Source organism: Ooceraea biroi, chromosome 13 (genome assembly GCF_003672135.1).
Source record: "Ooceraea biroi isolate clonal line C1 chromosome 13, Obir_v5.4, whole genome shotgun sequence".
Classification (NCBI taxonomy): Eukaryota; Metazoa; Arthropoda; class Insecta; order Hymenoptera; family Formicidae; genus Ooceraea; species Ooceraea biroi.
The window spans coordinates 8747997-8775279 of record NC_039518.1 but is presented as its reverse complement, the minus strand read 5'-3'; the positions used below and the strand labels follow the sequence as shown (position 1 = coordinate 8775279).

The 27283-nt window shown below is 38.5% G+C and overlaps 6 protein-coding genes across 10 annotated transcripts; 4 read left to right on the top strand and 2 right to left on the bottom strand.

Moving 5' to 3' along the window:
- The first annotated feature begins 112 nt into the window (after window positions 1-112).
- On the top strand, window positions 113-8596 carry LOC105286282 (nicotinate phosphoribosyltransferase). 2 transcript variants are annotated; one of them, XM_011351110.2, is made up of 12 exons: window positions 113-248; window positions 512-729; window positions 1802-1972; window positions 2050-2173; window positions 2315-2526; window positions 3347-3465; window positions 3566-3759; window positions 4716-4904; window positions 6051-6276; window positions 6353-6673; window positions 6782-6910; window positions 6992-8596. In XM_011351110.2, the coding sequence occupies exons 2-12, from the start codon at window positions 660-662 to the stop codon at window positions 7067-7069; spliced, it is 1833 nt and encodes a 610-aa protein (XP_011349412.1). In that variant the 5' UTR covers window positions 113-248; window positions 512-659; the 3' UTR covers window positions 7070-8596. The 2 variants fall into 2 exon arrangements, with proteins under 2 accessions (XP_011349412.1, XP_011349413.1); XM_011351111.2 differs by lacking the exon at window positions 4716-4904.
- Window positions 8597-8703: 107 nt separating this feature from the next.
- LOC105286277 (palmitoyltransferase ZDHHC3) lies at window positions 8704-10134 on the top strand. The gene has a single exon (XM_011351103.3). It carries the CDS (start codon window positions 9111-9113, stop codon window positions 9960-9962), a length of 852 nt encoding a protein of 283 aa, XP_011349405.1. The 5' UTR covers window positions 8704-9110; the 3' UTR covers window positions 9963-10134.
- LOC105286278 (stromal cell-derived factor 2) lies at window positions 10013-13207 on the bottom strand. The gene is made up of 4 exons (XM_011351104.3): window positions 12032-13207; window positions 11538-11733; window positions 11228-11452; window positions 10013-10695 (listed from the first exon to the last, which is right to left on the bottom strand). Exons 1-4 carry the CDS (start codon window positions 12297-12299, stop codon window positions 10527-10529), a joined length of 858 nt encoding a protein of 285 aa, XP_011349406.1. The 5' UTR covers window positions 12300-13207; the 3' UTR covers window positions 10013-10526.
- A 1055-nt stretch (window positions 13208-14262) lies between these two features.
- On the top strand, window positions 14263-17829 carry LOC109611452. Of its 2 annotated transcripts, XM_026974667.1 has the most exons (5): window positions 14263-14786; window positions 14865-16070; window positions 16241-16460; window positions 16538-16740; window positions 16954-17829. In XM_026974667.1, exons 1-5 carry the CDS (start codon window positions 14516-14518, stop codon window positions 17367-17369), a joined length of 2316 nt encoding a protein of 771 aa, XP_026830468.1. In that variant the 5' UTR covers window positions 14263-14515; the 3' UTR covers window positions 17370-17829. The 2 variants fall into 2 exon arrangements, with proteins under 2 accessions (XP_026830468.1, XP_026830467.1); XM_026974666.1 differs by having other exon boundaries at window positions 14263-16070.
- Window positions 16466-20282, bottom strand: LOC105286274 (protein crooked neck). The gene is made up of 3 exons (XM_011351101.3): window positions 20184-20282; window positions 17893-19909; window positions 16466-16703 (listed from the first exon to the last, which is right to left on the bottom strand). The coding sequence occupies exons 2-3, from the start codon at window positions 19899-19901 to the stop codon at window positions 16664-16666; spliced, it is 2049 nt and encodes a 682-aa protein (XP_011349403.2). The 5' UTR covers window positions 19902-19909; window positions 20184-20282; the 3' UTR covers window positions 16466-16663.
- A 103-nt stretch (window positions 20283-20385) lies between these two features.
- Window positions 20386-27185, top strand: LOC105286365. Of its 3 annotated transcripts, none has more exons than XM_020033953.2 (6): window positions 20386-20472; window positions 20535-20685; window positions 20779-25295; window positions 25378-25585; window positions 25658-25860; window positions 25983-27185. In XM_020033953.2, exons 3-6 carry the CDS (start codon window positions 20798-20800, stop codon window positions 26423-26425), a joined length of 5352 nt encoding a protein of 1783 aa, XP_019889512.2. In that variant the 5' UTR covers window positions 20386-20472; window positions 20535-20685; window positions 20779-20797; the 3' UTR covers window positions 26426-27185. The 3 variants fall into 3 exon arrangements, with proteins under 3 accessions (XP_019889512.2, XP_019889509.2, XP_019889510.2); XM_020033950.2 differs by having other exon boundaries at window positions 20775-25295; XM_020033951.2 differs by lacking the exon at window positions 20386-20472 and having other exon boundaries at window positions 20480-20685; window positions 20775-25295.
- The last annotated feature ends 98 nt before the right edge of the window (window positions 27186-27283 follow it).

Here is a 27283-nt window from a genome sequence, read left to right as displayed (position 1 = left end):
GAAACAATCAAGACTCGGAGCAAGCGGGCAGGTGTGCGCACGCGCGAATTTCTGAGTCTAGTGATTTCTGCCGGGCTGGCGCAGTGATTGGCCGGATTGGCGGAACGGACGGGGTACAGGCCGTGCCAACAGGCGTCAAGCGTCCTTCAAACGTTCCCTATCGATTCTCGCAGAGCGTATATTACATCGCGGCTCGCTGCGAAGCATGTCAGTTGACGTTGTCGCGTCCGTAACGAGTAATATCGAAGGTGAGGTCGCACGGCTATCGGTTTAAGTTTCCCTTCTTGCCGTATCCTTTTCGGCTCTCCCGTTCTGCTCCTCGCCAGACCTGAAAAGTGCAGTTGACTAGGTCAGGCATTTTTCGTCGCGTGGAGGGCGAGAGGCTCGAGAACGGTTTAATAAATCGAAGTTAATCGTTGCTCGTTCACGTTTAATTCGCACAGCAATGGATCCGCGCGTACGTCGAATCTGATGTAATATACATCGCACTGTTGTTTTGTTTATGAGGCAGAAAGCGCAAGTGGTGCAACTTGGCGCAACTGAAACGCGAGGGAATCTAGGAAGTGAAGAAAGAGCGAGAGAGAGGGAGAGCGGGAGCGTGCCCGTGCCCGTGTCGAGACGTTTTCCGAGGCAGGCGCACGCGAGCAGCAGCCCACAAAATGTCAACGGACGACGGTGGAACGTGTTGCAATTCGCGACAGAACGGCGTCGTGCAGCCGCTGCTGACAGGTGCGTGGTACAAGTCACGTCCCTCGCGTGTAGTCCCTTCAATCATGATTCGCCTAACCTAACCTCGTTTCCCTCCGTCCCGAGGATTATTCGAGCGTGACGCGCCGTCTGATCGGAATAATTATAGTTAGAATTGATTACTTAAGAACGGAGCAAAGATTCGCTCAGAAGTAGCTTGTTTGTCGGACAGCGTCAGAGTCTCAAAATCTGAAAACGATGAGAACAGAAGAGAGCAAGTGTGTACATATGACGGGACTTGTGCGCTTTCTTTTGTATTAATTAAAAAAAAAATGCCCGTTTTGATGATTTTGTCAGCGGTTCACGGGACCGTGTGAGCAATGAGATTCAACGCTTTTTCGCGTCCAAAATTGTAATCGCATCCGTAATCTCGAAGCGTTTTAGAGACGAGATGCAGGATGGACAGTCGTCTCCATCAATCGATGGAGATTCATGAGAATTAGCTTTGTGCTTTGCACATTTTGGAATTGAATAACGAAGGCTGAACAGTTCTACAATTCTAGATAAAAATTACACGACACAATACTTATGAAATCAGCTTGAATTATTTATGACAGCACTCTTGTGACTAGGAAATGCGTTCCCACATAGATGCGTAACGTAAGAGCGCAATAGTTATGCTAATTTGTAAATATCATTCTACAGATGATGTAAACCGCACGGCTCAGCTTATATTTCTCTTACAAAACAAATGTATTTATCAATACAAGCCTGCTTAAAATGCAGCGATAATAAAATCATATATGTAAAAACATGTGCTTTTTTTTTTGTGTATTTGCACACACATGCAAAAGAGATAAATCTGTGTCTGTACTTGAAGCTACTTGCTACTGCTCAACCAGACAAAGTACAATATTATGCGATTAATAATAGATCATGTAAATGGTGTGACATAGGATATGTAGAACTGAACGCAATTTGTTTCTTATGACTCTTTTTTACTGGCGATAAGATCTGTTTCTTGCAAGCTCTTAGTTACTAACACTAAAATGACAATGTCTCGAAATTGTTTTCTTGTGTATTTACGTGTAAGAAGAATGATGTTTGCTTTCAGACTTATATCAAATCACAATGGCTTACGCTTACTGGAAGAGCGGCAAAATGAACGATCATGCCGTGTTTGATTTGTTCTTTCGCAAGAACCCTTTCCAGGGAGAATTCACGATCTTCGCTGGTCTCGAGGAGTGCATAAAGTTCTTGAATAAGTTCCATTATTCTCTCAGTGGTGTGTATTCGCGAAATCTACTTAGTATGTATTTGATTTCTTTTAATGGATTTATATTAGACAGTTTCATACCACAGATATCAAGTACCTGAAATCAACAATGCCTATGGTAGACCAAAGATTCTTCGATTATCTGCAGAGTCTCACTGCAAAAGATGTCACAATATATGCCATAGATGAGGGATCCGTTGTATTTCCAAGGTGGATTTTAAAAAAGAGATTCTCATTACATAATGAATTAGAGAGAACCATTTAATAATGACAATTATATTTTCTATAAATATATGTCCTTTGAACGGGCTTGGAAATTATTCAGATTCACTGCAATTTAAATTATTACAGGGTTCCACTGATAAGAGTAGAAGGACCATTGATAATGGCGCAGCTGTTAGAAACGACTCTATTAACACTGGTGAACTATGCGAGCCTGATGGCAACTAACGCGGCAAGGTATCGTATGGTCGCTGGAAAAAATATAACGCTACTGGAGTTCGGTCTTCGAAGAGCGCAAGGCCCCGACGGGGGATTGAGCGCGTCGAAATACAGCTACATCGGTAAATAATTTTCATGTATTTTTTATATTACTAATTTATATCAGTTTAATTTTCTATCTGAACTTTATGAAGTTTTGAATTATTATTTATTATGTTTATAGTATGGAATGAATGGTTACTAAAAAAGTATTTTACGTTAAATTAAAATTATACTCTCATTGTACACACACACACATGCATATCTCGTCGTTTTTTTAATTATCGTACATGGTAATTGCGAAATGTTGCAAAATCACGTACGTTACAGGAGCACACGCAATATAATAAGAAACATGTAACATGGAACTTTCCACTGCACATGTATCGGGTGTACTTCTCAACTCATTTGGTTACTGATAAACTGTCTAGTTATCTCTCAGTAAACGTAATGCATCTTAAATTATATATATTTATTCATTATATATCAAGTCCGAGATATGCAGTCTTGAACATTTTTTTTCCAATTCGCGACGTGATGTAATGGATAACGGATAAGTTGGTGTGTTCGGTACCACTCCATCACTCTTACACTATATTCAACAATTTCGTGTAAAGTGAGATCAATACGCTGTTCCACTCGGTGTCAGCTGGCACTGTCTAGGTAAATGAGTAACAGTTTCGGAAGTCGGCTTGAGAATGTACATATATATGAATGTACATATGTATATATGTCTACTCTATACGATAGGTATAGAAAGAACTTGGTAGCCACGTATGTTTAGTGCACACTCATGTAAATATAAATCAAAATTAAATTTAAAATAATTGCTTTGCTATATGCATATATATATATATATATATATATATATATTCCTTATGTGTGTGTATGTGTATGACACAGGTGGATTCGATGGGACTAGCAATGTCTTGGCTGGAAAGTTATTCAATATACCGGTATGCGGCACGCACGCACATGCATACATCACATCCTTCACGAGCATCGACGATTTACAGGAGAAAGTAAGTAACGCGCGATAAGATATTCCATTTTCTCATCGGTTAAAGTGTGAACTTTGGGCAATTCTCTGGAGAGAAGAAAACGTGATTGTTTCTTCCGCAGACGTTGGCGCACAAGCAAACAGGTAATGTTCTGAACCTGCTGGAACTCGCCTGCAAGTATCGCGAGGCTATCGCTGAAGATCTGGGTGCTTTAGCCTCGCAAGCATCCGACGGAGAATTGGCAGCTTTGATTAGCTATGCCGTAGCCTTTCCGGAAAGATTCACCGCTCTCGTGGACACGTATGACGTCAAAAGGTACGCACGTACGCTTATTACTTTTACCTTCCCTTAAGTAGCGCATTTAATAAAAAAAGTTGTAATTTGTAAGCTTCAGTTTTAGTTGCATTTCTTCAGCACATTGTTTCTTAGCATTGCAAAGTGCAAAGTAGCATTGCAGTCATTGCAATATGTATTGCCTGGCATTTAAAATAAAGAAAAATTGAGAATTAGTTAATATAGCTTGCAAACAACGGCAAACGACGTGTTAAAATGTACATTTGTCGGTTTCACATTGACATTGTTAGAAGTGATTGCACGAAATAGTTTATTGTTTGCGGCTGTACCTCTGTGTTAATTATCAACTTATTATGTATTTCATACATTCATTGGGCCTTAATTGCTCTTACACTTGATTTACGTTTCGACATTGTGCCATATTTTTATTGAGCTTACCGAGTTTGCGTAGCGAAATTACATCACAATTATGTGAATATGACATTTTAAACACGGAAGTTTTCAGAATTTGGAATGTTTAGTATTAAGGGCAGAAGTGATCTTTTAAAATATTGTATGCATATTTTAAAACATTGCGTTATCGCGGACTCACATATTAATGCTGTACGCGTATATAATCTTACATATGTAATTAGGCTGTGCATGCATATGTACAGATTCGAACAATCCCGCATGCAGGTAGTAATATGATATAAATAATATCATATATAATCACAATATTATCATAAGCTTCAAAGTTAAGAATAAAGTCTTTCGTTATTAGAAATTTCATAGATTTCGTTATTGCTTTCATTTACATTTCGAGCCAAAAGTAACTGGACGTGCATTTTAAAAGGAAATAAAAAGGTCCGTTCAAATTCAAGATGCATATTCTCTCGATTCAATCTCACTGGCGGTTCTGTAATTTAATTTTGTCAGCGCGTCGCGAACAGGCATGCGCGTTACACCACTGTAGCCTAACAGGAATGTGTTTGTAGCATTGAGACGTCGGCCAAGGGGCAGGCACAAGTGGCCAGCCTAAATGTAAAGAATAAGCTTCTAACTAACGGGTCCAATACACACGCCCAAAACAGTGTGAGAAACAACCCATTTATATCAGAATCGACTTCGCAACTTCACAAGAATGGCTTTTTAAGACGAGGCGAATTGGGTGAGCTCTATGTGAGGTACGAACATCGCTCTGTTTGCCTATTTTGCAGAATGTATTGTAATTTCTTTTCCCCTTTTCTGGTTCTATGCTTCGCGAACTACACATTGCCCCTTCAAAGTGATTAACATTATTGTATAAGCAATAATTTTAAAGACCAAAAGTATCTTTGATTGCATATTGAAAAAGTAAATTTTGTGCTTTGACTCAACACAATACCTGATGCCTCCTGAGATTGTTAATTAGCGATGGCAATGCAAGCAGTCTAATTTCTCTTGTTTTATATCCTTTTACATCTTCTGTTTTATATGGTTTAAAAAATATTCTGTGAAACAGGCAAATCGCGCATACTATTTATATTATCATATCATGTTACTCTCATAACATGTCAGTTAGAGATATAAAAGAGTACAAGTTCTATATTTAAAAATCTCTTTGTTAGCTATTACATTGGTGATCTTATATAGTGCCCCTCCCAATTCTGCCCCTTATTCTCCGGATAATATTCTCTGAGCACATCTATGGGCACATCCTGTATACTGCCAAAATTTTCACGTACTTTAACGATCATTCAAATGCAAGAAACTTTGTAGAACTTTGCTGCAATATGAGAAAGAAAAAATGCAAGGGAAGCGAAGATATTTCCATGTGAAACGTTGAATTTATTTATTTATTTATTAGGATAGCGCATATTCGTGCATATTTATTTTCTTTATCGGAGATATTATTTGCAATATGATAATTAAACTAATTATCTCATTTGTACTAATAGTGAATAACATAAATTCACGTAATTTTAGTTATTTCCGTTACTTTCGCTTATATAATTTATATTTGTGTGCAATTTATATTTCGGTGTAACTTTAACTCTAAACTTGGCAAATCAATGCTACGTTACATTGTAAAATGTAAAAATAACATGATAGAAATTTAAGAAATTTACTTAATAAAGTTTTTAGAAGTTCTTAGCAAAAGAACAAGATCCTTTTACATGGCCAAGTTTAGGCTTAGTAAATCATTGTTGTAAAAAAATTGTACAAATGGAATGTCATGTGTGTCTAGATTGCCTCCTAATCATTTAATCATAATATTAACATTCAATCACATTTATTAGAAACTGCCATTTATACAGAGACGTCTTATCGGTTATGCATTTTGCGAATAGGAGCGGTCTCTTAAACTTCTGTGCGGTAGCGTTAGCCTTGAACGACTTGGGATACAGGGCTATCGGTATCAGAATTGACAGCGGTGACTTGGCGTATCTCAGTAACGTAGCGAGGGACATCTTCGAAAAGCTTGCCGTCAAGTATGATATACCGTGGTTCGCAAAGCTAATGATCTGCGCGTCGAATGACATTAATGAGGAGACGATAATAAGCCTGAACGAGCAGGTAAAGGTGTGAGTAGATTCGCGAGTCGTAGACACCGCGGCGATTACATGTCGTAACGGACACGAATATCTTCCAGAGCCACAAAATCGACTGTTTCGGCATCGGGACGCATCTCGTGACGTGTCAGAGACAACCAGCATTGGGCTGCGTTTATAAAATGGTGGAGATCAATGGCGAGCCGAGGATCAAGCTCAGTCAGGAGGTCGGGAAAGTTACGATCCCGGCCAGGAAGGACGCCTACAGATTGTACGGTTCGGACGGTTACGCGTTGATCGACCTCCTGCAGAAAACAACGGAGGAACCGCCGCAAGTAATGCAGAAGGTCCTTTGCAGGCATCCGTTCCAACAGACGAAGAGGGCTAACGTGACACCGTCCCAGGTGGAACCTCTGCACAAGGTACGTACAACCGAATTGAAATAATAGGTTTATAAGTAGGTCGACATGCATCCAGGAATTAACTCAACGTCGTGCGACTCGTAATAAGCGAATATATGCGCGTTACAGATATACTGGAAAGACGGTAAGCTGTGTCAGCCCTTACCCACGTTACAAGAAATTCGCACCAGAGTACAGGAATCTCTCAATACATTACGCAACGATCACAGAAGAAATCTGAATCCAACGCCGTACAAGGTGAGCAGAGAGCTCACTTTCGTGTGCTGCTGTAAATTTTCAAAGAACTTCTTTTCGAAATTGCTCTCTCCTTAATTACAGGTGGCTGTTAGCGACACTTTATACAGATTCATCGACGAGCTGTGGTCTCAGAACGCGCCGATTGGGGAGTTACGGTGAAGCACATTACTCTTATACAGGAATATTGTCAAACTAGTCTTTAGCGTCTATGAGTACCGAGAAATAACAGAGAATCGGAATTTACAAATAAGATACACGAAACATTTTTTGCTACAAACAATGGTTAATGTGTGTCGTTGCAATCAAAGCATTCGTACGGCATGTTACACTGCATGGCACTGCGTGCGCGAAACGTGCATGTTTGACGCGATCGCGTTGCAGAATATATCACGAGAACGAATAAAATGAGGGTCCTAACGGGAGGGAGAGGATATTTTTTACACTTTCCATTGTTGAAAATTGCAAATTATATTATCGTCGTCGCAATCTATTTTGGTAAATCGTGATATAATATATTTGTATAGTTTTACACAATTTATATAGAGAGAGTTCTTTTGTCACATAGAAATCTATCACGAAAATCTATTTACAAGCTATAGCTTTGTCGCTACACATACATCATACATATATACACACATGTACTTATTCCTCTTCTTTAATACAAAAAAAAGTACAAAATAGTACATGTGACTTTAGACATGCACAACTGAAGCACTTCCAAACTCTAATAGTTAACTCTAGAGGTAGCCCAAATATATATATATGTACACAATTGAAGTACTTCAAAGAATGGCAATATAATGTAGCATAATAATTATTTTCTTGCATTTTCTAATTTTCGCATTACTGATTGTTTCGCTGTTTCTTCTGTTTTTTTCTTTCACTTTGTTTCTTCTTTTCGTTTGCTTTATTTTTTAATGATTTCTTCCACCCCGTATTTGTAAATTCCAATTGTTATTTTGTGTTATTACGTTTGTACAATTGTATTGTTATCTCGTATATTTATAATTGCTAGAGACTGATTTAATGATTATTCATGTATAAGGGTGATACATATATATTCTCAACACATTGTTATTCACACAGATGTACAAAAAGAGAGAACGCGAGCATAATACCGTATATATTTATAATTTTACATACATTTATGATATGTATAAAAATACTGATAAAAGAAACTATGTACACCAGGAAAAGGAGGGAGGAGAGAAGTAAGAGAGAGAGAGAGGAAAAGACGAAAAGTATTATATTCCAAATTGAAATCTGACTAGAGAAACACACGTACCTACACACACACACACATTCACTGCAAAGGCTTTTTATTGATTCAAATATTGGTATACGTTAAGTGAGTTTCAAGGTAAACATTTTTATATAGAGACACACATATAACTCTTTACATAACAATAACTTTCAACTTCATTTGAATACAAGTTTAGGAAAATCTTTATTATATCACTCTTTGCGGAGTAATCTTTAATATTATTTAAATTTTTAGTAATATTTAATAATTTTTTGCTTTTTTAGATTCTACTTAATTTTGAATCATGTTTGTTGTATACTTTTAATACCTGTTATCCCTTTAAGTAAGATCTGTTATTCTTTCGTAATGCGAATTAGCATCTTATAAGCATAATTAATTATACCAGCGTTTTTATAGTGAGAAAATAAATAGCTTATAGTTGTTACGTCGTGTTGATTCTACTTCGTCTCCTGAAAAATCATCTCCAAATATTATTTTAAATCAAAGCGGGAATATGCAAGAAAACTATAATTGCACACGAAATCACTTCTTTTTTAGTAGCACAGCCTATCTGCTGAGCGATTACAGTGGTAGGTGCAGAAGACAGAAGAGGGGTGCAGCTCCCTTCAAAATACGCGGCAGAGATTTATTCGGTCTTTTCGACCTTGACGTATTAACGTTTGACAACCACTATCTGATAGCCAATCAGAGTGGAGAATCCCTAGGAACATTACTGATCTCACTAGGCGCACACTGCACGCGTCACACATTCGCACGTGTTAGATTTTTGCGGGGCAATCGTAGAGTAGAAAATAACGGTTAGGATAAGCCGGAGATCCTCGGCGATAATTCGTTATTTCAAAAGGAGAAACCTGACAGAAATTTGATAAAGTGCACGCGTGACGGCATAACAATCGGACCTAGCGTGTGTCTTGTGCGAGTTATTTGTATATCGTGATGTCTCGCATGTCCAAGGAACAGCTAAAGAACCTCATGAAGTTCTGGTTGATGATCTACACGAAAATTGTGCCGCGTGCGATCCTGCTCTACGCCGTGATTATCATTGCGCTAACGATCTACCTGAATGGCAAGGTCTCCCCGGTCTTCGTCTTCCTCTGCGTGGAGATGTCACTGAATTGGTATTGCGTGTACCGCATCAGCCACAAGTCGAGCCCGCTCAGAGGTAACAGTAAGAAATGGGACTTGAAGTCGATTGTCATCAAGCCGATGGGAGACAGCACGGCCTACAAGTATTGGTACTGCAAAAAGTGTCAGCTGTACATGCGCAAGCCGACGCAGCACTGTGTCTTCTGCAAAAAGTGCTACCATTTTAGGGAGCAGCACTGCTTTCTGTTAGGTGCTTGCGTGTTGCGCCAGAATATGGGCAACTTCATACTGCTTTGCTTCTACGCCTCATTGGCGAGCGTGTACACTATGCTGGTGATGGGATGGTGCGTAGTAGAGAGCCTTGATCAGATGATAAAGAACGCAGATAACATTAACTTGTTTGAGAACTTTTGCTTCCCGATCACTCTCATCAAACTGTTGTCTAAGAATCTCTCGTGTATATTTATATTTATATTATTCAATCTGCAAATAGTAATGCAATCATTGTCAATGGGTTATGGCTTTTGGAAGCTGTATACTTGCCTGACCGGCAAGCAATGTTACGGACACTTAACGGGAAAGCAGGATCTAAAGGACATTTTTGGAAGTTATAGTCTAATGAATGTTCTCTTCCCGTACAACGGCCTTGTAGGCAAGAGAAGTGTCAACGACGGCAGACAGCATCAACTCAAGGAAGTGTAAAGTGAGAGAGTTCAGAGAGAATGAAAGCCAACGTCAACTCCAACAATACGTGTTGTCATATGTTCCTATATATTCTTACGTTATAATAAATACAATAATATGTACAACACATTTACGCATTCATACACACGGTAGAACACAGACTGAGTGTCTCTAGCATATTAATGGATATTTGAAAATTTAAAAAAAGAAGAATAAGAATAAGATTAAAGGCGTTTCTTGTGCCATAAATTTTTATCAAAAAGACATAACGCAGTTTTACAAAATGACCAAATTCATCCAGAGTAACAATAGTACAAGGTAAGAACATACTCGAATTACAATTCAATATCATCTTCTTTCTGGCATTATGTTGTTACATTATAATCTTGTGAATAATCATGAGTGGATCGACTCGAAAAATTCCACGAAATTTCAATTTAGAACGTATTATTAAATTTATTGCAAAACATTCGCAAAATGTTTTACGATAAAGATTTTTAACAAAATTCTTTACTATTTTCTAATTAACTCACACATTCGCTTATATAGATGAGGCTAAAAAAATTGTCGCCATAAATATCTTTATAATTCCGTATGATGATGATGCTGCGCCTTGAAATCATTTGGATGAATGAACAGTCCCTCCATCGTTATCCATTGTGTATGAGGACTGTTCGGAGAATAATCGCCTACCACTTCAATCTGGCCACTAATTGGACTACCATAGGTTCTACCGCTAACAGCCAAATACCTAAACGCACAGACAGTAATATAATTTATGTATACATAATTTATACCATATATATTTATACGATATATTTTTTTAAACGATTTTTTTAAGAAGAACACTTTTCCACTTGCATTTATTTAACGAGTCGAAGTTTTGTGGTGCTGTTTTGAGAAATGGAACGATAAATGTTATGAAACAACAACGCTTTTACATGTCCATGTTTTATGTGGCAGTAGATTCGCGAAAGCGAGGAAAATGATCTCAATAGATAATAAATTATTTTTAATGTAGATAATGTTTAACGTGATAAAGTTTAATGTAGATAGACTCGATCGATATTAGAAAATCACGACACAACTTTTTGACTCATTCGACGAATTGATTCGTGAAAAGCTCATTTTAAATCGCTCGTCTATACCAATGAGAGAAACCAAAGCAACCTATTTCCCGTGTGTATATACGTGCGTGTGTGCTGATGTATATAAAAATGTATATGAACAGAACGATTTCATGATTGTATTCTAAGGAAAATTATATAGGAGAATATACTTACGTTTCAGTATCAACGTGTTTCAGCTTAATCGCATCATCTCTCTCCCAGAAATCGCTGTTACATAGCACCATCCAGTTGTCGCCAGTATCACCCTCACCCTTGTGATCCCCATACGCCGATACCTCCTGCTTCCCACTCAACGGTGAACTGACCAGGTGCGAGTGAAGGTTCTTCTTCGTTGCGACGTGTTCTAATCTGACGGTATCTCCGCATCTGATCGGTTGCCTAACAGATAATTGCCACAGTTTACTTTTGCGCAGACATACAATGGTTGACAGAAACTGCCACATAACTATAAGTCGCAGCTTACCCCCGTGTGCACTGCTTCCTCGACTCTGCTTTAATGAGCCAGTAAGAATTGCCATCTTCTTTCATATCGGTACCCGTTACCGATTGCTGTCCGCTACCGCTTCCGTATTTCACATCGTGGGAGTGTAGCCTCACGTTGTAATCCATGTTCATTAACTTCAGCACGGAGCCGCAGGTTACATGCTGCATTCCCTTGGCTGCAACGAGCAAAACCGATTAACAGGGAGCAACTAAATGGACGGGGTATGCAAGTGACACGATTCTAACCTATTTACAATTTTTAATTTGCACATCAGTTAAAACTGGGAAACACTTGTCTCAATATTCTTGATTACAATTGTTCATTGAACAAACTCGGTGAGAGGACTAAAAACTAAGTCGGGAAACGAGACGGTGACGAGACTGACACGAAATGCATGACGCACGATGAACACATAACCTGTAAGGATATACTTGTGGACAGTTGGACGCCTATGAAAGAGATGTAGGGAGTACCTTGAATGCAGCTTATGCAAAGCAAGAACAGCGTGAAGCTTGAGAGGAACAGGTGCATCGCGCAGTCCATCACAGCCATCATGTACACAGGCGACGAGTGAACACTTGAAGGAAAACTTTGAACGCGATAAAGCGCGATACCGGTGACACAGGGCGTAAATACGTGGTGACTTTTCATTGGCTGTGATCCACGTGTCTGCGATATTAGCCTGATGACATCTCTTTCTACTTCAGCGTAGTTTGACGTATACAATTGTTTACGCATCATAAATAAAAGACGAAATAAATATAAACGTTAATTATTTAATTCAAGTTATACTTTTATGAGAAATCTAGAGATAGAAGTTGCAACTTTCTTGAAGTAATATTTGTTAGACTGTAGAAATTGGAATATTCACTTTTGTTTTATTTAAACAATCTGTTGTTATGTAGATTACACTGCGCATTGCACATACTAAGTAATTTGATTGGGAAAGATGAGGAGAATATAATGGAATGCATTACTGTTTATATGTAACAAATATATTTTTATACTGCATTGGACCCATATTCGTTATGTAGACGCTTTACAGATTAATGTGTTGTTTTCCAATTTGATTTAACAGTCAGTAAAACTTACACAGATATGAACCTCTTAAATGCTTTATACATGAAATGATTATCTGACAGTACGCGATATTACATGATAAAACTTTCTACTTGTATAATCTCGTAACATTTTTCAGGATACATTACAAATGAAAAGCATGAAACGGAAAAATCGAGGAAGACATAAATAGAAAAAAAAAGTGTAAATCTAAGTTATATATATACGATGTTAATATAAATTTATATGTAACAATATATAAACATTTTAATTGTTCTCATATGCTTTCGTAAAAAAACATCCCTTACATTATACACCTCTCTTATACGATAATGAAATCTAAATATTACATAATTTCTCTCGGCTTGAAAAATATATCTTTGTCAAATTAAATTTGCAAGAGGACATTTGCAAATGAATGACTCGTTTTCAGTATGAGCTAACAGATTACAAGACATTTCGAGGAGAGCAATGGAACGTGCCTACTCTTGGAAAAACCTCCGTACATCTGTAAAAATATAACCGGGAATTGTAAATGCACTGTTGAAATGTTGCGCGTATCTTGCTTCGATGATGGATGAGACACGTTCTCAGTACTCGAGGAGTTTTGGACGGGTTTTAATGTAAATGTATGCTGCTATTATCACAAATACCGCAGCTATAGTGGGTAAGACGATCGTAAATACTCTCTGCTTATTCTCCATGAATTCCTTTTTCCTTTCTTTCTTCTGTTTATTCGTTTCTTTCGTTTTTCCCTTCAACTGCCGCATGATTAGGTTGCTAAAAATTAAAAAAAAAAAAACGTTAATAATATAAAGCTAGTCCTCTATTTTCCAATTTATAATATGCAATATGTTAATATGAGAATATTGTTTATATAATCAGAAATTGTCTTCCATTCTCCGAAACGATACTTATTGTGAAAAATAAAATCTAAATTTCCTGTTAAATAGAGAGCTTAAAATTAAGGACGTCATCTTCGCGAAAGCGATAACAATTACTAAACGAGTGTATTCGTAACGCATATGTTTACGACACTGTGCCCGTCACTGACGTATACGCAATTTTTCCAAATAAATAATCGGATATCACACGGAACTCTGAATCTCGAGCTGCGGGCGAACGAGAAATATCGATACCTTGACGCTCGGTATGAGCAGATGCGTAAACAAGATCCGAAAAAGTCACAGCCGTCAGTCGTTCGTGTAAATTAGATTTGCGTGCATGACACGTAGCTAAACAGTTGGCACGGAGTAGTAACCGGCTCTGCTGTCACTTCCGTACGCACAGGCAATTGCGCACGTGAGTTCGGAAATGGATCTCCGCGCGACGTTATGTGGAATTCAGATCGAGCCCGGCATTCGATATCTCTATATCCGAAAGAACTAGTTTTTAGGAATTGAAATGTCCCTAGCGCAACGAGTGCCATGATTGGTCCGTCGCAATTCTGGACAAACGGGATTCGCGCCTGGGCATCTATCACGTAACTTTTCCCCTAGGATGGAAAATGAAAAATGAAAATTTCTTCATCTCAGCAGCAAATCATAACGTAAAAGTTCACGCGAAATTTTCATTTTCCATCCTAGGGGAAAAGTTACGTGATAGATGCCCTGCTTCGGCAGGCAGAAAAGACAAAATCCCTAGGCATCCCCGACTAAAGTTTTAGCGTGGTGGCAAATGACAGAGCGTGAAATCCCGTTTGTCCCCTTTTTCTTTATCAAGCGTGTACGATAAAATTGCAAGCCGACACTACTTGTAGATAAGAATGTAGAGGTAAATCGGTAAGCGTACGTAAGCATTTAGATCGGGAAAAAAAGAGTTTGGTACTAGCTGATAAAGAAAAAGTGCGCGTACATTTGTTAAATACAGAACTTGTACATTCTCGCAAAATCCGAGCGATGGAGGAGATACAAAGGGACGATAACATTTCATCAGATGCACCTGTGAAACAACACTTGATATCGTCAAGGAAGCGCGATGCTCAAAACGGTCCAGCAAGGAATAAGACGAAGCAGAACGGTGCTTTCACTGAGGGGAAGACAACAAGGAAAAAGAAACACTTACCACTCACGCTCTTCCAAGCGAGTACTGTACCTGTCACCGATAATGGAGTCAACAACAACGTCTCTGTCTTGACAGCAACAAGTGACATGGTACCAACACCGAACGGTAATGTTAAGAAATTAAAGAATGGGAATAATGTGTGTAAAGATACGTCGCAAATATTAAAGGAGAATAATTCACAAGTTGTGGAATGTGGAATCAAGGTGAGAAAGAGAAGGAAGAAGACCAAAAACGGCCTCAATTCTTCGGCGAAGGAAAACGTGCGAGCTAACGTAACGACGAACAATGCAGGTGACAAAGCTTCAAAGCAGATTACTAGTAACGGAGACTGCAACGATGCTTCGGCAAAAGAAGCGACCGTACAAACATCAACCATCGCGAAACACGAGGCTACTGACGACAAGAGAAACAAGGATACTTCGACGCATCAGAAGTACACGTACTCCCGTATAAATTACGAGTTCCATGAGGCGAATCACGCGATCATTGACACGTTCGCCATCGCCCTGGATTTCTTCCTGCGCAACGACAACAAGAAGTGCTATTGCTTGGTATGCGACACGACTCTTCGAATGCAGAGCGACGACGTACGAAGGCACCTCGGCAGGCATATCCGCTCGAAAAGGCACATCCAGTTACTGTCCATGATGATAGAGGATGAAAAGAGATCCGTAAGCAACGGAGAGTCCTTTAGTAAACTGGTACTTGCGCGAGAATACATGACGAGCAACGACGACTTCGTCAAATGCCTGTTGTGCGAGAATAAAGATCTATGCTCCACGGTCAAGAAGAACGAACAGTCGCTGCGCGAACACATAGCGAGCAACGCGCACAGGGACGCGAAGGGATCCTGGGAGGTGCCGATAAAAAATATGCTGCAACAGATGCACATTCAGTTCCAGAGTCGGTACAACGCGAAGAAGTACTGCTGCGAATTCTGCAACTACCAGACCCCGTCGGAGCTCTACTTCGTGAAGCATCTGCACGTCCCCTATCACGTGACGCGACTGATGGACATTCCGGACCACACGAACAAATTCAAATTCTATTTCTGCAACGCTTGCCTGATTATGTGGTTCGGAAGCGCGGACACGAGCGATCAGCATTTCGAGCTGATGGAACATAAGAACAGAATGATGTATGGTCCCGACATAAACGATTTGCCGGATCAAGTAGTGCAGTTCTTGACGATGTCCGGCCTGAACGCGGAAGTCCTGCTCGAGCGTTCAAATCGCGTCAAATGCCACGACGAGATGAGAAAGTACGTGCTGTACAGTTTTGAAACCGACTTGAGAAAGTACATCCCGAACATAAGGGCTTACCCGTTCGGATCTAGAATTTCAGACTTAGGTTTCCCCGAGAGCGACATTGACATTTTCCTCGATTGCAGTGAGTTCATTTCGTAATTGGTAATGTAACTTATGCTTCTTTTACAAACAGTTAGTACGAGTAACAATTTGCTAATTGTTCCTATTAATTTCCACTTATTAATGTTTTTCATTCTTGATAATTATGTGATCGTTATACAAATATAATTTCTCTTTACTGTAATATTACAGATAATATGTACGAAGGAAAAAATTCATCATATCGGCAGTCCCAGAACCTAATTGCATCGGTTGTACAGTATTTATCTCGTAATAGAGACCTCTGGATCGTGCACGATGTTATACTGCACAGTAGAACGCCAATTGCAAAAGTACTGCATATTCCCTCAAGACTTATCTGTGACATTTCAGTTACAAATGGCTTGGCAGTGGAAAATACAAAAATGATCAAGTAAGTTCTTTCCTTCCTCTTTTAATATCCTACATTTACATTCTGTGTTATTATTATTTAAAAAGTCTATTTTCAAGGTGTTTTAATAATGCTTTCCCACCGTGCCGGAAACTGACTTTATTTTTGAAGCGATGGATGCACTTATCCGGTTTATTAGGATCACATCTTATAACGAGTTATGCTCTCACGTGGTGCGTCATCTTTTATCTGCAAACTCTGCTAGTGCTCCCGTCCATTTCAGACCTAATAAAATTGAGGAATAAGTCACGCTTAATTAGTGGTAAGAGGCATTTCTTCTTTTCTTAGAATTTATTATACATATTGTGTATTACATATTATATATATGTGCGCGTTAACGTAATAAAATTTTCTCTTGAAATTAAATGTAATTTAATTGAACGGTCTATAGTAAATAAATTATGCGAACCGACATTTTTTAAATTTTATTAATCAATCTATTTGATCGACGTACTCGATTGTTTCTTTTATTCAGGTTGGGAAGTCGGTGTGAGCTACGACTTTCGTGTTAACGGACTGAATCACACTTTCGAGGAGCTTCTATTAGGATTTTTTCTATTCTATGGAGATTTTAAATACAAGAAGCAGGTAATCTGCCCGTTGTTAGGCCGGCCGGTACAGAAAGATACGTTCGTGAAGCTGTCAGATTTACCGCAAGAAATGGCGCCTTACGTCGCTTATATGCATACTGGCACGCAGGAAGAACTCCCCCAAGCTTTCTTTGTATCGCCACTATGCGTGCAGGATCCATTCGATCTGTCGCATAATCTGACGAAAGCGCTAAATAATAAAGAACTGAAAATATTTTGGAATAATTGCACCGCCAGTGCACAAATATTAAAGACGACCTTACCGAATTTAAGATCACCACTCATGCCTTATTCTGATTGACATATATATATATATATATATATATATCGAAAGTATCTATATATTTTAATAATATTTCACATTTTAATTTTGACTATTGATCTTCAATGATTACTTATGATCATATACATTTTGGAGTAATTCAATCTTTCAAGGCTAATAATATAATTTCTAGTGAAAAATATATATATATATATATCTTATCACAAAGATATCTGCATGTACTAGATAGAAATATATATTATATATTATATAATATATTTCTTGTTTCATTAATGACGGACGTGTAAATAAGCTGTACTGTGATGTGACTGAATACCTATTATATTTTGTAAAAAGTTTTCATTAAAAGCCCTGAAGCGATATGAAGAATGATTATTTAATATGATTTGATTATATAATATGATTATATAATATGATTTCATGCTGACTAGCATGAAAAACGATTGTGAGCTAATAAATTGCAAAATAAATCTCAAAATTGCTCGTTTATTTACAGATATTTACAGGTATATATATAAATACGGATATTTAAAGATCTTACGATTGCTCGCTCTGCTTCTTCCACATTTTCGCAGAAGCCAGGAATTTGAGATTTGGTCTCTGCGATTCATCCTCAGGGAATGTAAAGTCGAAGACTTCCTCCCAGCCGTCGTCACTGCCGTCCTCGCCGATGATGCGTCGCTTCTTCTTCACTCTGCGCGGCATCTTCTCCATGATCTTCGCAAGGGTCTCAGCGGTGCCCTTCTCGCTCTCAAAGTCCTTCCAAGCTTCTAACAGTAACACTCTGCTCTCTGTGTCGCCGCTGGATCTCAGCGCGTCATTGCCGCGCTCGAAGATGCGTCTCGCCAGGACGACGTTGTCGGGACTGTCCTCCAGTTGCGGATTCAGCAGCTCGAACTTCGCGTACGCTATCCAGACTTTGACGTGTAGCGTGCGCTCGAGCAATCGCTCGAACAGTTGCCGAGCATTGTCCGTCTCGCCCTGGGCGATCTCGAAGTCGATGTACGACTTCCAGAGTAGTTCGGGCATGTCCAACCGTGGCCGCGCGATGGCGAATTCGTATATCGCCCGGGCGCGATCGATCTCGCCCAGCCGCGTCTCCAGCTCGGCGAATCGCATCCACGTGGTGCAGTTCTCCGGGCCGAACTCGAGGAATTTCTCGTACAGCTTGCGGCACCGATCGAACTCCACCAGCTGCACCTCGAGATCGATGTAGCCTCGATAGAGCTTATCCGTTGAGCATATTGCCAGCGCTAGACCCAGCGTCTTTCTCGCCTTGGTCAAATTCTTCTGCCGTATCTCGAAGTACGCGTAGAGCAGCCAGATCTTGGAGAAGGTGAAACTTTTGTGTGGTATCAGCTCCAAGCACACCTTGTACACCTGTCGGCATCGTTCCATGTCCTTGGCATCCAACTCCTCGAAGAGAGCGTATTTGATCCACAGGTAGATGTATCTGCGCCAGAACTGCTTCTCTTTGGTGGGCGGCACATTGGCAATCGCCCGCTCATACGTCTCGCGGATCACGTCGGCGTTACCTTCCGACTCCACCAGTCTCAGATAATCGAACCACGCGTCGTAATTCGAGGGATTCTCCTTGACCTCCTGCTCATACTGATGCTTCCGTTTGCTCACTATCACGTCCTCGATGCCCGAACGATCGCCGTACTTCTTCTCGTGAATCGTGTACGCCTTGTAGATCTCCTGCGTGCTGTCCTTCGGCAGGTGTTGCAACGCGTACTTGTAGATTATCCGAGCTCGATCGTGTTCCCGCTGGCCTTCCTCGAATCTCGCAAACGCCAAGAACAGCTTCTCGTCCAGCCCCTCGTCCCCGTAAAAATGTACGGCCCGTTCGTACACCGCGCGCGCGCCCTTGATAAATCCGTACGACTCCTCGAAGCGTGCGTACTTGATCCAGTGTTTCACGTCGGGATGGACCATCACGAAGCACTCGTAGATCTGCCGCGCGCGATCGATCTCCTTGTAGCGCAGCTCGAACTTGATGTACGTCTGCCAAGCTTGCTCGTCCGGCTCCCACTCCATCCACCGCTCGAACACCTGACGTGCGCCGGCGATATTCTCCAAAGTCTCCTCCATGTACGTGTATTTGTACCAGAATTGATTGGCCCGTGGCAGCAGCGTGACCGCACGATCCCACAGGTTCCTGGCGTGATTGACCTGTCGATTGCGCATCTCCATTTCCGTGTACTTCAGCCATAGCGCTATGTTCCGATGATCCACCTCCAGTGCTCGCTCATAAATAGATCGCGATCGTTGAATCTGCTTCTGGCTCTCCTCCCACTGGGCATACTTCATCCAGTTAGTGATGATCATGCGGTTCTTACGGATAATGTCCTCGAACGCCTTGCGCTTGCGATGCTGATAGTCGGCAAGCTCATGCGGATCTGAAATCTTCTGCTTTGGCGGTGGCGGTAGGATCTCCAAGTCACGCTCCTTCGCCTCGCGCAACAGTTGCTCCGCGGTAATTTGTATCTCCGCCGGTGCTTTGTTCTTCACCTTTGCCACTTTCGGCATTTTCTGTGACTTCTCCATGGTTCTGGCTAAAAATACAGAGTAACGGTTGAATTGAATTAGAGCTTTTAGCCTTAATAGTGCTCAATATATCATACTTATTTTCGCTGTAATCTACAAATTTATTAAATTTTTCATATTATTTTACTTCGAAAAACTTTACTTTTAATATTTCGCTAATATATATAGTTACTTTTATAGGTTAGAATTTCTTTTTCTACTTTAAAATTTTATTCATAAGCAAATAGTTCTGTTAACAGAAAGGCAATAATTCATTGAAATAAAATATATAATATGTCTTACCTCTCTAATTTTACAGATTATTTATAAAACTCTTCAGAACTGTAAATGATCGCTTGCGACACTTACGGCAGTCGCACAAAATGGCTCCTTCACAGCGCGGCAACGCTTGCTAGGGAATACCGTGGTAGCCAATCAACGTCTCCTTTACGACAAGACGTTGCTGTCATATTCCCTAGCTAAGTTTTGCCGCGTTCTGTGCGAAGGAGCCAAATATTTGAATTCGTGCCAATTGAACTAATAGTCCATACTCCATCGTCCATGTTGCCAGCTACGCAAGGTGTATCATACCGTATGTATTTCTTTATAAATTATATCGTGTTACATTAGTATAATTATTGGTATGATTTATAGGAATCGGAATGAGTGAGAAATCTCGGCTTTAAAAGTAAAAGATAGATTTATTGTTGAACAAATAAATCGTGAATACTAGCGATTCATTACTATCGGCATGTAAGACGATACATTCGACGAATTGCTACTACGCATTTCTGCTTTGTGACTCGTAAGAATTTATTATGTGCGATTATTCGATATCCATTTTAAGTACGAAATTTCCGATAATTACTGTTTCTCAAACTTAAATTTTGATAGGAAGATCAATCTTCTTCTGCATAATGGAAGATATCGAAAGTGTTTGGGAAAACTTGGACAATAGTAGTGCGGAGAGCGATGTTTTCGCCGATGAAGAGGCTTCAATGAGATGTATGTACGAGCTGGACTTTACAGAAATGAAAGCAATTTGTGAGAATAAGTTTTTAAGAGACGCTTTGAGTGACTCTGCACAGATAACAAACGAAGTTAGAAATGATCTTCTGCTTTCACTGTCGTCGAAGAATAAATCTCTTGATATGTATAAACTTTTGCTGGCACACTGTATAACGTATTACAAGGGGGAATGGTATTGTTACCTGTGCATGTGTCGGCAACAAAATGTCATCGTGGCAAAACTTCATTTACAAGACACTCATTCAGATATTGCCCTTAGTATATCAGATTTTCTGAATATCGGCAAAATCCTGGACATGGATTGCGAACAGTTCTTCAATCATGGAATAGTTATAGAGGCTCTGCTATTAGAACGTTACTTTTGTGTATACTGTCAATGCCAGCTATATGGTTTAGGTAATATTGCATCACATATCAACGGAAGGAGACATCAAGGACATTTAAATGCTGCTACAATGATAAAAAGTGTTGAAAATGTCCAAGAGAACTTAGATAATGTCATAAGTAGCATGAAAAGCGACGTTCTTTATGCCGATGCTGAGGCTTTAACGAAATATGCGTATGATTTGGACTCTTCTACAGAAACGCAAGCAATTTGTGAGGATAAGCTTTCAAGAGACCCTTTGAATGATTCTGCACAGGTAACAAACAAAATTGCCAGATATGATTTTCCACTTTCACGAATGTCACTGAAGAGAAAATCTGTTGATATATATAAAATTTTGCTGGCACACTGTATAACGTATTATAAGCGACAATGGTACTGTTACCTGTGCAAGTGTCGGCAACAAAATGTCACCATGGCAAAACATCATTTACATGAAACTCATTCAGATATTAAGATTAGTGTATCAGATTTTCTGAATATCGACAAAATCTTGGACATGGATTGCGAGCAGTTCTTCAATCACGGAATAGTTATAGAGGCTCTGCTGGAACGTTACTTTTGCGTATACTGTCAATGTAAGATACATGGTTTAAGTAATATTGTATCACATGTCATGGGAAAGAGACATCAAGGACACATAAATGCTACTACAATAATAAAAGGAGATATTGAAAATGTCCAAGAAAACTCAGATGATGATACAAGTAGCGTGAAAAGCAAGGATTTTGCTGATGAAGAGACCTTAATGGAACATGTTATCGAACCAGAACCTGTTATAAAAACGCAGATTAAAGTTAATGTTAATGATTCTACTTTTGATTCAAAGTCGCAGTGGAATAAAAGTGCTAAAACATATAAATATCTCATAGCACAAGGCATAACATGTTACAAAAACGAATGGTACTGTTATCCATGCAACATTATATTTCCAAACATTGACGAGGCAATGTACCATTCAGAGCAAAGTCACTCAGACATCAAAATATCAAAGTTTCCGAAATATTTGATCAAGTTGTCAGACAAGAAATGTAGAAAGTTTTTGACTCATGGACTAGTGATGTTGAGACTGCAAAAGTACTATTGTATACACTGTCAATATACAATACATGACATGTCTAAGGTTGTGTCACATCTCAAAACAGAGGGACATGAACACTACATGTGGTTAATAAAAAATGAAGTTATGGGAAGTTTGATTGAAGAAAGGTTATGTAATACTACAAGTCAATACGTTAAAGATATTAAAGCTGTTAAAAGTATTAAACAAAGGTTACATGATGCTACGAGCCAAGCAGAAGATGTTAAAAGTGTTGAACCAAGATTACATGATGTTACAAGCCAAGCTAGCACAGCTTGTGCCAAGCACAGCAGTGTTTCTGTTGATAGAGATACTTCAATAGAACATATTAAATCAGAAGATATTAAATCAGAGACTAAAAAAGTAAAAACAATAGACCAAAACGAGCAAAAATGTACGGACAAGGTTTTAAATCCTCTTGGAGGAGTGGCTAATTCACTGGAGATCAAATTTACTAATGTTTATAAATATTTTCTGGTGCATCGTATAACGCGCTTCAATAAAGAATGGTATTGTGACCTATGCGAGTGTACATTTCAAAGGTGTATTAAGGAGGTGGAGCAACATTTATCCTGTGCAAATCATTCAGATATTGATAAGCGAATGTCGGACTTTCTGGAGAGCCTTGCCGATTTGTCAGATTTGGAATGCAGACAGTTATTAAACTGGGGGATAGTCATGAGAGATCTAGACAATTTTTTTTGTGCATGGTGCCAATGTCCAATGTTATCTTACTATAATATTGATGGACATTTAAGAGGAAACAGACATAAGAAATGTGAGAAGGTACGTAAAAATATCGGATCACAAAATTTGGATGATACGGAGAAAAAGAAGTTACCCTGCACTTCTGAGGAAGATGATGAAAGCAATGATGATACTGTCTTGGATACTGCGTTGTTTTGTATTTTGTGTGATGCATTTGTACCCATTTCAACAAAAAGGCATATAGTCAATAAGCAGCACGTTTTGTTTGTAGAACTCTTCAATCAAGCAAAGTATATTGTAAAATTTGAAACGGGAAAAGAAATTATTAGGCCAATACAGTTAAATATCAGAAACTTGGACGGCATAGTGTGTTCTAAATATTGTAACGCATTTACAGCAACGCTCACTTGTGACAAATGTGATAAAATAATCGAAGGAAATGATTTAGTAAATCATGAAATGACACTGCATAAAGATACCGTAAAGTCTTTTATTTCGTCAGAAGTTAATAATAAGACTTCCACATTTAAAATTAAATTATTAGTTGATATTTCCAGTTCAAGATTTAAAGACTATCCGATGTTTAAATGCTCGTTCTGTAACGAAATAATACATGGCGTATTATTATTGCAACAGCACTTCACTAAATGTAAACATGAAGAGAACATGGTTAAATTAGTACAAATTAAAAAAGAAGAGTATAATTCTTCTAATAATGCAAAAGATTATTTGGAACTATTTGAATTTTTAAGTATAATCTCTTGGAAAAACGATAATGGAACTCTGCAAGCTACGGAGCAACCTGTGTTATACATTAAAATACGTAGAAGGGCTCATACAAAACCAAACTGCTCGATCCGGGAACAATTTAAGTATGTTTGCTTCATTTGCCACTGTGCGTTACAGTCTACTAAAAATATAATTACGCACTTCGGAGATAAACAAGTACATCTTCATCAGCTTGAAAGTACTTTGCATAAGTACAATCTCGTGTATCGTGATATGTATCCTGCGCCTTCACCAAAGATGGAGCACAACACGCTTGAATGTCCAAAGATAGAACCTCCTACGGATGTATCAGGTAATTCGAGAATATTAGTGCGACAAGCTGATAACTTTGAGATTAAAACGAGTAATGATTCCAAATATGAATGCGAATCAAATAAAAGCGAGGAAAGCGCTCCTCGCTTTTTCATGTCTCCTGAAGTATCTGCAGATATAAATGTATTAATAAGAAACCCGCAATTGGAAAACTTGTCCAAGTTGGTACCAGATGAAATTAGCATAAACGCTCTGGATTATTACAATCAAATTTATAAAAAAAGGTTTCTAGAGTTTGAGGAAATTATGTTCATTTGCAAGAAGGAGGCGCTAGAGAAGATTAAATTAAGCATAAAGGTTTATGCTCAAGTTTCTGGCCAAAATCTAAATCTTTACTTGTGTCTTCTGTGCAATGTTCAACATGCGTGCAACGTGCACGAGTTCTTTGATCATATTCGTAGTACGGAGCACGTTAGACATTTAGAGATGCTTAAGAAGCACGCAGGCGATGAAAAGTTCGAACAACTGCAAGAGCTGATGACGTATAGTACATCTACGCGCACTCGTTGCTACGCTTGCAACATGACGTTGCCTACAGCTATGATCACGACTCATATGCTTTCTCTTTTACACAAGATAAAACGCGTACAATTACTCGTACAAATGGAGAATATGGTGGAAGAATTAAAAGCCTTGTGGTACAGCATCCAATATTTCGCTTGCGTCACATGCAACTTCAGATACAAAAGGAAGATAGATTTTATGGAACATCTTCAACGGCATACTAGCATCGAGTATATCAGTGACAATTCAAACTTTGGTTTCTGCATAACATGCGCCACTTTGTGGTACGATAGGAAAACCCCTACTATGACTTACTCCATCCACCGCCAGAAACGGACGCATCAGTATTTAGAAAACACTAAGGACTTCGCAATTACGCCGCTACCGCCAACTGTGCAAAAGTTACTGAAAAATATCGACGAAACCGTTGCCAAACTGTTTAAAGAGGCGGAAAATGTCTTGAACGATCCAAGACCGATTCAACTAAAAACCGAGTTGGAGCACGCATTTAAAACTTACAATTTGCCTGTGGAAATGTGTATTTTTGGCTCGAGAATAACTGGCTTGGCGCTGCCAAATAGCGACATCGACCTGTATCTTAATTTCGGTAGATATATACAACTAATTTCTATAATATAATTAATTTTTCATATATTTCCAATGTATAACAAACTTTTCTAATGTGATAGGTGATGAAAATACCGACCTTAATGTAATTAAAAGGAGGAGCAAACGGATACAGAACTGCTTGCGTACTAATAGTGATAATTGGGAAATAGAGTTAACTTTAGAGAGAAGCAGGACTCCTCTCATAAAATTGAGGCACAGATTAATAGGATTGCATTGCGATCTCTCGTTTACAAATGGTCTTTCAGTGGAAAATTCCAAGCTTATTAAGTATGTGGGTTTACTAGTAAAACTAGTCCTCTAAAAATTTCATCAGTGTATCTCATTAAACATTAAATTCAGGTCCTTCAACACGGCGTACCCGCCTTGCCAAAAATTAATATTGTTCCTGAAAAAGTGGATGTCGTTGAGCGGTTTAAGTGGTTCCAAGGCAATCACGAATTACGCCCTCACCTGGCTCGTCATCTTTTATCTGCAAGTCCAGTATAGAATACCAAGTGTTGCTGATTTAATCAAGAGCCACAACGAATCGAAGATTGTTAGTGGTGAGTAAGCGATTTGACAATTCGAAACTAAGTATCTATTAATTCGTGAATAATAAAAGATATTTGATATATACGCTTTTTCTGTTTTGGCATACAACATATTTTTAATATATGTGTTTCAGGCTGGGAGACTGGAGTGGGCAGTACAGTTCCTATTCACATACCTGAATTGCCAATAGATGAATTATTGTTAGGATTTTTCAGATATTATGGAGAGTTCGATTACATGCATTGCATCGTGTGTCCGCTATTAGGTAAAGTGTGCTACAAGGAATCGTTTACGGAACAAACTAGTTTACCTGAAGCTATGACGCTTTACGTGTCACAAATGTCGAGTGCAAAGGCCGAATACTTCCGCATTGATTCATCCATGTGTGTGCAAGATCCGTTTGATCTCGCGCACAATTTAACGAAAGCTGTCCCGACATTAATGCTTAAACGCTTCAAACAGTATTGTAACGAAAGTGTGACGGTTTTACACTATAATATTACTTTGTCAACTTCCCAGAAAAGAGCTTCCTCGTCGTCAAAGAAGGCAAAGAAAATGAGATCTGGTGAAACATAATGATTTATAATTATTATTTGTCGTATCATCTTTACGATACGATGTTTCAATTAAGAGATTGACGTGTTGTTTATTTTTAGTTATAACGGTCCAGTATTATAAATTATATCTCTTAAGGGTTGAGAAAATTATAATCTCATAATGACCATATGATTTAGCCAATGCGATTTGCTTATCATACATATATACGAAAAGTAATTGTTATAGAGTAATGTTACATGTTGCAAAATGACAATTTGTGAAAGGTTATTTTCAAGCAACTCGCAACAAATTATCCACAATTATCCACAATTAATATAGATTGTGTTTTTTTTTCACATTGATTATCATTATTTTTATACATTTGATCATATTGGTTTTCTATGATTTTTTCTTTTTCTGATAAGATATTCAATGTTCATTTTTGTATTTCAAAGCACATACTTGGTGTGTTTAACAATGAAAATTGTTTAGCGGCATATTGTAGAATGTGATCCAAGACAAATTTCCTTTGTAGATTTTGTTTTTCCGGGAACAGAATTATATCTTATGATTGGATCATATTGTATTTTTTATTGTGTTTCCTATGATAATTATATAGACGGCTATGTTAACTGTTCCTATAAGTATTGTAATTAATTTGTAACACTATATACAACGATTTATAGTTCTTACATATAATATATAATTTATGAACAACAGAATTATGTGATAGTACTCAGGAAACAGTTACCATATTAAGAATTATATTTTTTAAATAAAATATGTTTACAAATAAAAATAGAAAGTGTTAACCATATGGGTGCGGATATACGTATGTATGCATATATAATATGCATATATTCGTTATATCATACATGTTATATAACGAATTAATTT